This window comes from Galeopterus variegatus, unplaced genomic scaffold (genome assembly GCF_000696425.1).
Source record: "Galeopterus variegatus unplaced genomic scaffold, G_variegatus-3.0.2 Scaffold699, whole genome shotgun sequence".
Lineage (NCBI taxonomy): Eukaryota > Metazoa > Chordata > Mammalia > Dermoptera > Cynocephalidae > Galeopterus > Galeopterus variegatus.
The window spans coordinates 532,574-545,446 of NW_007726810.1; the positions used below are offsets into that span (position 1 = coordinate 532,574).

Here is a 12,873-nt window from a genome sequence, read left to right on the forward strand (position 1 = left end):
GCAATATTAAATTGTTAACCATAACTAATCAATGTTATTAAAATCAAGTATAGTATCGCTTCTTGGCCTTTTGGCTAAGATCAAGTGTAAAATCAAGTATAGTAAGTATAAGTAAGATTTAAAAAGGGTAAATTGTAAGTTAAGAAGGTTAAGAATTATAGTTTAAACTAAAAGTCTGACCCTCTTTAATGCCAAGCATGCTGCTATGGTATAGTTTCCTGGCCACGAGCCACAGGCTTTGGGGTGAACTATTGATGCATGAGTAGATGTTTTTGTCACAGCATGAGTGCCTTGGAATGTTTTGACCTTTCTTTTTCAATAGAAACAAAATAAAAAATGTTTTGATTAGAAGATAAATCAATGTGTAAAAGATTAGGTAAAAACATATAAACAAAACAAGATTCATGTGGCCATTGTCCACACTTGCACTAGACATTTGTGGTCCGCCTTTTTCTTTTTTCCTCATCCTATTCCACACCACCTATTCAGGTCCAACGAATCCTGCGGAGCTGGTCTCCAGCACACAAGAGTGGTTTGTTTAAGACCCTGGCACCTCCGCTCTCTCTCTCTCTCTCTCTTGCTTCCTCTGGCCATGTCATCTGCTTGTACCTGCTGGCTGCCTGCCACTTTCTGCCATGAGTAGAAGTAGCCCGAGGCTCTCACCAGATGCAGCTGTCCCAGAATCATGAGCCGAATAAACCTCTGTTCTTTATAAATTACCCAGTCTCTGTTATAGGTATTCTGTTATAGCAACATAAAACAGACTAATAGAAACATCGTTGCTTATCTTTCCAGACATCTCCTGACGCCCCACAACCCACCCTAGATGTTAGCAATAATGCTTGCTTGCGTCTAAACCCAAACTGGCCATGTTCCTTTTCCCCTCTGAGCCTTTGCTTTTCTGTTCCCTCTGCCTGATATTCCCATCTCTCCTTCCCACCCAGGTGACACAATGTTACTGATCCCTCCAGGTACAGATTAAAGCCCCCTCCTCCAGGAAGCCTCCCCTCTGACCCTAGGCTGGCTTGGTAGCCCTCTCCTGCAGCCCCACAAGCCCAGCATTTCCCCTCTGCAGCCCGTCTCCACAGCTTGTGATGCTCAGCTCTTCTGCCTTCCCCACCAGACTGGACATCTCTCTAGACAGAAGCTGTTTTGCTCATCTATGATCCTTAGTGTTGGGAGCGAGCAGCCCCACTCTCCTCTTTGTGTGGCTGTGCTTATGTGACAGTTGCCTCGTAATCTGCTTGTGCCAGAAACTGCTTGCTCCTGGCTATGCAAGTTAATTTGCAAGTGACCTTTTATCCTTCTCCAGAAACTGTTTAACCATAAACATTCTGGGCAGCAACCTTTACTTTGAATGTCCTGTCTTTGTTTCTCCTCAAGATGTTATCATATCTTTACATTCCAGACCCTTTGCAGCATGCCTGCTTTTTCCCTATATAAGCTGTAACTTTCAAACCAATAAACGAGACTTGATGAGAATACTGACTTGTCTCCATTTCTTGCGTCTCTTGCTTCCATCCCATTCCCACTCCCCCCTCCAGGGTCTACGTTGAATATCCCACGGGTCGGGACACCTTATCACCTAGCAGGGTGGTTAGTTCAAAATCAGCACTCCATAAATCTTTGCCAAATAAGTTTATGAGCACAAAAAATAAAAGTGAACCCAGTGTCCACCTTTTTTAGATTACTAGAAAATAATGATTGATAATAAAAGCATCAGAATGAATGATTTTCATGTGCCTTTTTCAAAAGAGAAAATACAAACTTATCTTCTTTTTTTTTTTTGTCTTTTTTACTAACCGGTAACGGGATCGCAACCCTCGGTGTTGCGCCCGCACCGCAATAAAAGCATCAGAATGAATGATTTTCATGTGCCTTTTTCAAAAGAGAAAATACAAACTTATCTTCTAGATTAGTGTTTCCATTCCTCAAAATGAAAATGCTGGCTCTTTTTTTTTTTACTCTTTAAAAGCAATAGGAAACCTCCATTACATCCAAAGGAAACACAATGGAAATATACAAGACCCCGCTGACAGAAGCAGTCCTGGAAGAGGGGACAGGGGCGCTCAGGGTCAGGGTGGGGAGGAGCTGACTGAACGCACTGCCTTTTGTACTGTCTGTTTAACTTTATGTAAAAGGTGGCAGAGCATGGTATTTGGGTTCGAATCCCAGCTCTGTCACCTTTAAGGTGTGTAACCTTGGGCTAATACTTACTTCTGTGCATTAGTTCTTCATCTGTAAAACGGGAATAACAATAGCATCTGCCTTATATGAAAACTAATTTACGTAAAGCAGATAAAATAGAGCCTGTTGAAGCATCTGTTACAGAAATCCTTTTAAAAGATAATCTTTAGTTGATTTTAGTCAACTTATAGCAGTTTGCTTTTATAGATTTTTATTTCTTTTTGTGTGTTTCAACTTATTGTTTTAAAAAACACCTTTGCATTTTTATCTTTTTTTTTTAATGCTAGCACAAATTAGATGCTCCTAGAAGAATCCATGCCCTAAAAAGGGTGGTGAACTCTCCAAAAACACCTCCCTGTGCAGCCTATACTATTTCCCAGCCTCAGAGTCAGCCCATGAAAGAGCTGGCATCCTAACACCCCACTGAAGCAGACTTTACTGAGCTCCTGCTACTGGGACGTGGGAGACGTTCATGCTAAGTCACTGATTCCCAACGAGCAAGATGTGTGTACAAGGCAACTCTAGGTGATACCAAACACTTTGTTTTATTACTTGTGAGATTATGTTAGCATGTTTAGGAAAACATATAACTAGTATGACACCCACGATTTCATTGATACTATGATTTAGGGCAGAGCTAATTTCAAAGAACCAATCTAGTTGACTGAAAATATTAAGTGAATTACAGCATAGAAGGCACACAAGGTGAGGGACATGTTTTGCTTTGTGAGGATGCAAAATACCCTACCCTGAAAGAGCTCAACAGTCTAACTGGGGAGACAAAGACACACATGCAATTAGTAAAGCCAGGCTGTGGTGTGGAGATAAAATGGTCACATGCCAAATGCTTCACATGCATGGGAAAGGGAGAGGTCGGGTCACTGGATCTGAGGGTACTTTTTGGAAGGAGGACACTTGGAAGGATACTTAAAGCATATGTGGGCATTTGGGAGATGAGAGAGAGGAGCATTCTCTGTGAAGGACTGTTTAGGCAGAGGCATGGCAGGGGAGTTGGCAGGGACACGGACAGGGAGGAGGCAGAAGAACTGCAGTGGGAGGTAAGTGTGGGGAGGGGGCGATGCTGTGTGAGGAAACAAAACGGAAGATGGGCAGGGGGTCAAAGGCTGAGTTTGGATTTTATTCTGGAGGTGACAGGGTGGTTGGGTCACAGTTGTGGTGCTGTTGTCATGGGGTGGGGGTGATGGAGGGCAGGGAGAAGACCTGGGAGGCAGGAGGTGATGAGTTGAACTGGGACAGAATGGAAGGATTCAATGACTAATGGCTTGGAGGGAGAGGGGGAAAGAACAGGGCGAATAAAAAGCTGATGTTAAAATGTCCAGCTTGAGGCCGTTGACTTATCCTTAAGCAAAAGTGGGAGACAGGAGGAGGGAATTTAAATTGCTAGCCTGTTCTGCTCAGGAAATGTGGAGTTTATTGTAAGACATCCAGGGGAGAACATGCATGACACTAGTGGATACCTGGGTCTGCAGCTTGCAAGAGAGGCCAGAACTCAGGAGAGGTGACTCATGCAGGGAGAGGGGAGGAGCAAATCGTGGAGAATGGGTCTATTTATGGGCAACAGAAAAAGAGGTGACACTAAAGAAGACCAGAGAGAACAGCCTAGAAAGAGCAACAGCAAAGAACCTGGGGAGGGAGCCAGGAGGAGGAGGGAGAGGCCAGCACATCTGCACACTGAGCACAGCTGCTCTGTCTCTTCATGACCATGACACTGCTGGAGCCAGAGGCCGCAGGAGGACATCCCTGCCCATGAAGAGCCCCTTGGGTTTCAGGTCAGCCGAGACAAGAGGGCTGGGCCATGGGTGGGGGCAGAGGCACTGAGAGGGGACACAGACCAGGGCTGGCCCTCCCGTAGTCCTGGTCTCATGGAAAGGGTGAGGAGAGGCCCTTTTGTGGCAAGCAGAGATGTAAGGAACAGCTCAGCAGCAGCAGAAAGTAACCAACACACAACAAAATAGCAGCCAGCAGCTACTTACCCACAGGTGAGCTGTTCGTCCTGCTTCTACAAACCCCCTCCCCCACTATTAAATTGTAAATTGGCTTCCAAGAAATAAAAATAGAGGAAGCAATTAGCTACTCTGCCTCTCTGCTCGCTTAGGAAGGCTCTAGAAACTGATGAACACCTGTGGTATGAAGATCCAGGAGCTGACCAAGGACAAGGATAACGGGGCCAGGATGCTCGCCACCCGGCACACCATGCTGCCGCTTCCCACCGCCAGAGACCTGCAACGGGAGGAGCAGTGGAGCTCATGAGGTATGGAGCCCTGCGACTTCTTCCTGCAGCCCCTCCCGCCCTCCCAAAGCGAGAACCGGGGTCTCAGGGATTGCCCAAGATCTGCACCTGCATTCTGTGAAACAGTGGTGTACGCACGCGTGCAGATAATTCAAAACCATTCTTCATCACCTGTGCAGAGGAGGCCCTATGTACGAGGGTACTTCAAAAAGTTCAAGGAAAGATTCATATTACCTTTTAATTCCATTCTCCCACAAACTTTTAAAAGTACCCTCCTACACTGAACCAGCAGGAGTTTTGTTTGGGGTAAGGAGTGATAATTTGAGAGAACAAAATATCTGTATATCTGTGGACTGTTCTATTTCAATTTTTAAAAGTCAAGCAATATCTTAATGTGCTTTTCTTTAAAGGTTACTTAAAGAAAACTTACAGAATGTCGGTTAGTAAGGAAAGACAGTGCTTTTATTGTGAATAAGTACCTCTTTAAGTACAATGGTGCTTCATCTTTTCTGGGTCACACACATTTATAAGTAACTGATAAAAAGTATGACACTCTTCTGGGAAAAAGTTTCACATAAGCAAAGTTTTCCATGCAATGTTTGGGTGTTCAGGGAACCCATAGAGTTTGTTAAAGATCCCCTATATTAAATATTCATATGTTGGATTCTTTTTTTTTTTTTTTTTTGAGGGCATGTACCCACAGTTGTCAACCAACCAAACTAAAAAAAAAGGGGGGGGGGTCTTAAAAAATACTATCATATCCATACTTACGATACACACTGTGTTGAGAGTCTAATATTTGCCAGGCACTGGATGGGTCTTATTCAGTCTGGATTTGGAACTGGGGAAACCTGCAGCTTCTCCTAGCTGGGCAGAAATTCATCCAAAAGGCCAGAAGACATGGCAAAGATATTCTCCCTGACTGAGTGCTTTTCTCCCTGGGTCAGCCACAAGAGAGCCCAGAGCCATGACCTGAGTCGACAAGTGCACAACTCTATTGCATTAAGCCAGTCCTCTGTTGTAACCCCATAAGTGCTAGAATGCAACTTGTTAATTTGCCTGTCTGCCACTGTACATCTGCACAGTGTTGCCACTTCCATGGTATGATCTGAGAGGAGTCCAAAAAGCCCTTGCCCCAAAATAACTTCTGCTACTCTGCTACTAAAGCTCTACTGTTAGCAGGTCATCCCTTGCTAATGTTAAGCTTTGCTTCCCATGAAAATTCTCATGTATTTCAGTGAAAGGGCCAGAAGATGTGGATCTGAGTTCTGATCAGCTACTGATTAGCCATGTGCCTTTGGACAAGACCTTAACCCTGTCTGAGTGTCAGCTCTACAATCTGTAATATAGAGGCCATGATATCAACCTCAAGAGAGTTGCTCTGAGTATTAAGGAAGATAATGAGTGTAAAGGAAAATGTATTTATTATTAGATTGCTCTTCCCCAAACACTCTGAGTGACTTCCTCTGAGGAGAAATATGGGGAAAAGAAGAAAATCCCACCTCTATCCTCAGACAACTGGGCTAGCTGACAATTGCATGGGGAGCTATTCCTCTGCTATTCTATATCCCTGGTCACATATTAATCTGATCAACTTTTTCTTAGATTTATACCTGTCTACATATTCTATCTATCCATCCATTCATCCATCCATCCATCCACCCACAGCCAACACAAATGTATTTACTGATCCTCATGTGCATATGGCTGCCCTGGCATTTTAGCAGCCTGCTGTGCAGGCATGGTTAATTCTTAGAGAAGGACTTAAGTTCTTGACTAATGGATGTTCCAGGTCCTACATCCCTCCTGCTTATGGAGACAAGGAGGAAACACTTATGGTCTGGCGTTACAGGAACTTATCTCTACAGAAAGTCATTTGACTTTCAGAACTGTAACACATGGCAAATAATAAACTCCTAATAGGGGTGAACCTACTAGGTGAGCAGTTAGATTTTTAAAAAACCAATTTCCTATGGAAAAAGCCTAATACCAGGTTCTTGTTTACTTATTTGCTGCCATTAAGGTTGGGTCTTTAATAGGCTAAGAGGGTTGGCTGGTTAGCTCAGTTGGTTAGAGCGTGGTATTGTAACACCAAGGTCACGGGTTCAGATCCCCGTACTAACCAGCCACCAAAACCAAAAAACAACAACAAACTTTAATAGTCTAAGAAATTATCCAGCCTCACTAATATTGTCGCCTAGAAAATAAAAGCTTCTATTTGATAAAGCAGGTGGTACTTGGAGGATTTGGGGGAGGGCTGTCAATAGGAAACTGTTGTAAATCTTCACAGAGGGAAATCTGGAGCACAAACCTCTCATCGCACCAGTATGACCCTAATCACTATTTAAACTTTAAAATATGAGATCATTTTACAAAGAAAGAGCCAAAAAGTTGGATGGAAAATTGGAGAAAGGATCCGTTAATGTTATACCTGGGGTCCCAGCTGTGTGTCTTGCACCAAAGGCTTGATTTCCCTGGTTTCAATTATCTCATCAGAGGGGCTGCAATAAGAACTATGGTTTTCAAAGGATGCTCTAGTGACGTGGAGGTTATGCTGCAGCCCCCTGGAGCAAAGGGGGGTGGACTACAGACCCCCCAACAGAGCTTCTACAAAGTACTTCAGTCCTTCTCTTCACCACATAAAGTGTTTACAAGTAAAATTCACTTGAAAAAACATTTAAAAGGCTTGAAAGTGCCTGAGGTTCCCGATCAGTGGTACTTATGTCAAAGATGGCAGGTGGAAATTCAGAATCATCTGCAGACTTGTTAAAAATCTTGAGTCTCATTCTTGGAGTGATTGAGCAGGTCTGGTGCGGGGGCCCGAGACTGGTATTTTTAATCCAATGCCTTGGGGATTCTGAGGAGCTGCCAGCTTTGGAAACCTCCAGATGAGGTGATCTTTTCAGGGAGTCAATGACTATGGATGTAATGGGCTGAGTTGTGTTCCCCAAAAATTCAAATGTTGAAGTCCCAGCACCCAGTACCTTAGAATGTAACAGCATTTAGAGATAGGTCTTTAAATAGGTTATAAGTCACAATGAGACCATTAGGGTAGGGCCCTAATCCAATATGGATGGTGTCCTCATAAGAAGAGGAAGAGACATCAGGGGTGCACACAGAGGTAAGGTCATGGAGGACACAGCGAGAAGGCGCCATCTGCAAACTATGGAGGGAGGCATCAGAAGAAACCAAACCTGCTGACACCTTGATCTTGGACTTCTATCCTCCAGAATTGTGAGAAAATAAATTTACATTTTTAAGCCACCCAGCCTGTGGTATTTTGTTATGGCAGCCCTAGTAAACTATTACAACTGACATCTGAACATGGAAAGATGCATCCTGAGAAAATTTTCCTTTAGTCATATGGACAGTCAGTGGAACTCTATTGTATTTGGGATTTAAGATGGTTTTAGAGTAATAGAGTGTTATTTCAAAATAATTTATTTAATATCCTTGCTAATGAGGTATAGACAAAGCCTGAGATTCAGAATTAGCATCATCATGTAATTTTTTCATATTTCAGAGTTCCAGATAACTTCTAAGTAAAGAAAGCATTTATACTTAAAGGCCAAATATAATGAAATGACAAATAAATGAAAAATACATGAAAACAACAGAAGAATAAGTAGCCCTCACCTTACAACAGTTGGATACAGCTCTGCTGTATAAAGATAAATGAGGCCAAACACTGACCCAATGGCAAACTTTGCAGCCATAGTAACCATCACAATCCAAACATGGTTATCCTGAAAAAAAATATTAGCAAGATAGACCATCATAAGTAGTATTTTTGAAAAGAAAATATAAAATCTTCAAAATTATTACTTAAAACTTTCTACTCCCTTCAGTATTTTTCAGAATGATGAAGAGTTTTATTTTTCTATTTGAATTTATTTTGTAAACTCTACTCATGGTCTGCAGAAGCTTTCCATCTTTATGAAATTTGGAGGTAAGTGTTATTGTGCCTCACCCCCACACAGTCATGGAGGGTTTGAACTGGAAAATAAGAGAAGCCTGTTGGAAAGGCAGCTTTGGAATGAGACTCGCCCAGACAGTGCTGAGTGAACCAGTGACTGACCCACTCCTGCAACTGATCCAGCAGAATGAACCAAGGAGCCATGAAAACAAATTGTGTCCTTTGCCGCAGTAATCGCTGGCTTACAAATTATCTTCAGAAGATAATTTTAAAGTGATAACTGAACTATTACTACAGACATTTTTTTTTTTTGACTGATACATTCCTCAGCAGCAAAACCTCTCAGTGTCTCCAACTTGTTTCCTCTCTGCTGTCCATAACGTCCCACTTCTGGCAGTGCCTAACAAAGACTGAAATCTTCTCTCTCCTCCTGCATCTGCCCCTGGATGTTGAGACTCAAGGTGACCTTGGGGTCCATGTGTTAAGGATGGCAGTGCCTCTGTCACCCTGCATCCCTGAATGACTCCATGGAGCTAAACAACCCCTCACCATGCCCACTGCAGCCAACCAGTACACCCACATTGAACTTTCTATGAGCAAGAAATAAACATCGATTATGTTAAGTCACTGAGATTTAGGCTGCCTCTCTTAAAGCAGCTAGTTGTATCACCTTAATTACTATTATAGACAATATTTGTTGAATAAGTTAGTGTGATTTTAAAAAATAATTTGTATTGTGTTGACATTGGCATTTGGGGAGAAATTTTATTAGAGGGGAGAGATTTGTGATTGCGGGTTAGTGCTTTCTTTCTAGAAATCATCAGCCACTTTCCTGTCTTCCCCATTACTGCAAAACTGTTCTGGGGTTCCCTTAAATCTTCACCAGCTCAAAGGCAGCTGCCATCAGCTCAACTAATGTAACTGCAGACTACTTCTTAAGAGGTATAGATGAAGTTCCTTCAAACTGGCAAACCTCCTTGTCCAGACTATATTCATACTAGCTGTATATCAATCACCTGGAAATTTCAGTTACATAAAACATTTAGTTCACCAACTCTAATAATTAAGTGTTACTATAAAAGGAAGCTTAAATTAAATTTCAAACAATAAGCAAAGTTTAAAATGTTTTACTCTAAATGTTGATAGAGTATTAATAATTATACAATCTCTGGAGAATATTATATAAAGTATTTTAAAATATTGTTATAGTAATATTTTCCAAATCTGGAATTAAAATACAGGTTCTGATAACATTTTTTCAGGGAAGAGGGGAAGCAATTCTGGATGCAAAGGTATTCTGGGGGATGTAGTTTGCCAAAGAATAGGAATGTGCAAGTCATTTCAGTAGTTGATAGCAGCGTTTCTCACTACGAAGCTGCATTTTTAAAAGCAAGCTCTTCAGGGGATTTATGCATACCAGAAATTGGAAACTTCTAATCTACAGCAATGAAAAACTGGAACAACACTGAATATTTGACTCATTATAACCTTCAGAAGTGTCCGTGGCTCCCAGCCTCATTCAGGTTTCTGGTCACATGTCACCTTCTCTGAGAGGCACATCACCCTCCACCATCCTAAAGAAAACAGCATACATGCATGCCCTCTCTGTCCCTCTCTGTGATTCACACACACACACACACACACACACACACACACACACAGAGTCATCCTCAATCCCTCACCCTGTTTTGTGTTTCTTCATTACACTTACGGAAACATGATTCACTGTGTGTCCCTGGCACCTGGCCCATAATAGATGCTGGATAAATCTTTGTTGGATGAATAAATGAATGAGTGAATATTCAATATGATAATAATCACTGGAAGGTGTGAGCAACTTTCCGCATACAAGATTATTGTGTTTACCAAATACAACACTGGCCATCTCTGGGAAGTGGAATTAGGGTTGTTCCTTTTTTTTTTTTTTTTTTTTTACGTTTCTTTTTTTTCCTTAAATTTCCTACAATAAACATATATTGCTTATATGACAGAGAAGGAATAATTTCTTAAAGAAAACATATTTTTAAATATTATGTATATACTTGTCCATATGTCTGAAACGATCTTCCTATTTATTATAATAAGCTAAAAATCCTCCCATCAAACTGTCGTAGCATAACTAACCATTCCCTAAATAAAACAAAAAATAACTCACCTGGGGGATCACCATAATCACACCACAGGACACTGCACTGAAGAAAAGGGAGAAGACCGTCATATTTCTTCTCCCCACACTGTTTATCCCGATGCACACAAAGATGTAGGCAGGAATTTCCACTATACCTGTCATTGAACAAACGGGCCCTTTATAAGGCTTGGCACCTAAATGCACAAGGGACTCCCCCTTCTAACCCACCACCCAAAAGGAATGATCGGCCCTCTCCCTGCTTCCAGGGACCTTTAAGAGCCATCTAAGGACTGCCTGGGAGGCAGCAAGCTCTAGCACTTTCAAACTCACCAGAGCAAGGACGGGCATTTCCTGTGAAAAGCACTAATGCTCACGTAATCTGCCTAGCACTGACACCTGTCCTGGGGATCTTATCCTCTACTAGGCTGGAAGCTCCCCAAGACACAGCAAGGTGCCTGGAGGACAGGCCTGTTGAATGAATAAATAAGTAAATTAATAGACAACATTGATCATTTCTGATCTTTGGTTTCTTATGCTTGGCAGGACCAGGGGAAATTTTCGTATCAATAATTTCAATCTTAGAAACTGTTAAAGGAAAATCAAAATGGAGGCCATAGTTTAGATAGACCCCAAGGCCAAGCACCTGCAACCACTAACCTAAAGTTAGGTCATCCTGATTTCCCTAATTTATCTCTAATCATAAACAAACACAAAACATAAGATTTACGTCCCTATCAGCATGATTCATTGAAATTAATCCAATCAGCTATAGACAAATCAGCTTAAACAGCTCTCTACTTGACCTAAAAAGAAAGTTAATGTAGAACAGCAAATCACACAAAAAGGTCAAAACACTTCCTCCTTTATGCCTTCTAAATGGTGCTGTAACTGCTGTAAGGTGAGCTTCTTACCACTGGGTTTGAGGTCTCCCAGTTAGCAAACTATTCTTTTGTATGCACAATAAACTTTCAAATTTTTAAAATTTAATCTGATTTTATTCTTGACAAAACTAAAATAAGAAAGTTCAGTATCAACTAGGTACATAAACTAATGACAACCACTTGACAGATTTTAAACCTAAAATTCAAACATTCTTAAATCTAATACAAATCACCTACAAAACAAGAACTTTGTCTTGGACGTTTTTTTTACTCCTCTACAGCAAGGGAGGGAAAAGCTGAATTCATAAATCTATAAACCAAATGACTTGAAAACCTTTCCCTTGTAGAGCCAAAGTTTGAATCTTAGATCGAGAACGACAACAACAAAAAGCCTTATAACTATCAGCCAGAACCAGACAGAGAACAAGAAAGAAGATCTCAGAAAAACTGAGCAAATTCAACCATCTCCTTTGGGAAACTTTCACTGTTTACCAGCCCAGCTCTTCCCCATAATTAGCAGTTCTGTAATCTCTCTGCCCTCTACAGTTTGCCTAACCTCAAGGACATGACCTACTACTGCCTTTTAGAAGTGACGTGCATTTGGCCATTCAACTACGGAATGTGACACGCACCCAGAGAGGCAGGTCTGGGTCTATCTGTCTGACACAGCTTCTGAACACATCACAGGGGATGAATACATATTTTCTGAGTGAAGATTAGCACATCAGAAATTAAACTCAGTTGCAGCTGCTGAAGAAAGAACTGGCTTGGGAAAAGGCAAACCTTAACATTCAGAGCCCCATTGAAGAGGTCTCCTTCGCCATCATTAACTGAAAAATACACGGCTCTGGAGGAAACGCCTCCCTGTTCACAGATGCTGCCAACAGGTCCATACCTGCGGTCCAGGACAGTATGTACATCTATTTCTTTCCTTTTTTTTTTTTTTTTAAGAGTTTATCAAGCATTTCTCAAGATCAAATAAGACTGCGATCCTCAAAAGAGCCTCGTAGGAGTAGGCCTCCATTATTATCCCCACTTTACAACTAAGATAAAACCATTTAAGCCAGAGGAGTAGGTGACAGCTCAGGGACTGGAAGCAAGGTCTTCAGGAAGCCAAGGCCCCTTTCCAGCAGCCCCACCCCCATCCAGCCCTCCCCGAGGCCTCATGTCTGGCTCAGGGCTTTTCCTCATCCTGGACTGTGTGCTGGGCCACCAACCAACTTCCTGGAGTCTTGCCAAGCTGGGCAGCCATTTGAAATGGCTGAAGAAAAGTTAAAAGCATGCTACACCAGTTTTTCTTGAGTTGGTGTTTCAGAATACTGATACTACATCCAATTTTTGGCTTGACTGTGTCTGGAATATAAATGGTGCAAGCAAGGAGGTCCAGCCCTTTTTGAGTTACGACAATATGCTATAACTTTATTTTGTAATATGTCCTCTCTCTAATCACTCAGACTCCATTCCTCCCCTCTCGCCACATAACCCCAAAGGTATGTCTTTAAACCTAAAA

At 41.9% G+C, this 12,873-nt stretch overlaps 1 protein-coding gene across 1 annotated transcript in view; it reads right to left on the minus strand.

The window, feature by feature from the left end:
• The window catches only part of SLC22A16 (solute carrier family 22 (organic cation/carnitine transporter), member 16), a 46,934-nt gene that overhangs the window by 6,886 nt on the left and 27,175 nt on the right, over nucleotides 1–12,873 (minus strand). The window contains exons 6-8 of the mRNA XM_008571534.1: nucleotides 10,510–10,637; nucleotides 8,075–8,184; nucleotides 4,329–4,428 (exon numbers count right to left, since the gene is read on the minus strand). Of these exons, the coding sequence (XP_008569756.1) occupies nucleotides 4,329–4,428; nucleotides 8,075–8,184; nucleotides 10,510–10,637 (338 nt within the window). The remainder of the gene's footprint in view (nucleotides 1–4,328; nucleotides 4,429–8,074; nucleotides 8,185–10,509; nucleotides 10,638–12,873) is intronic.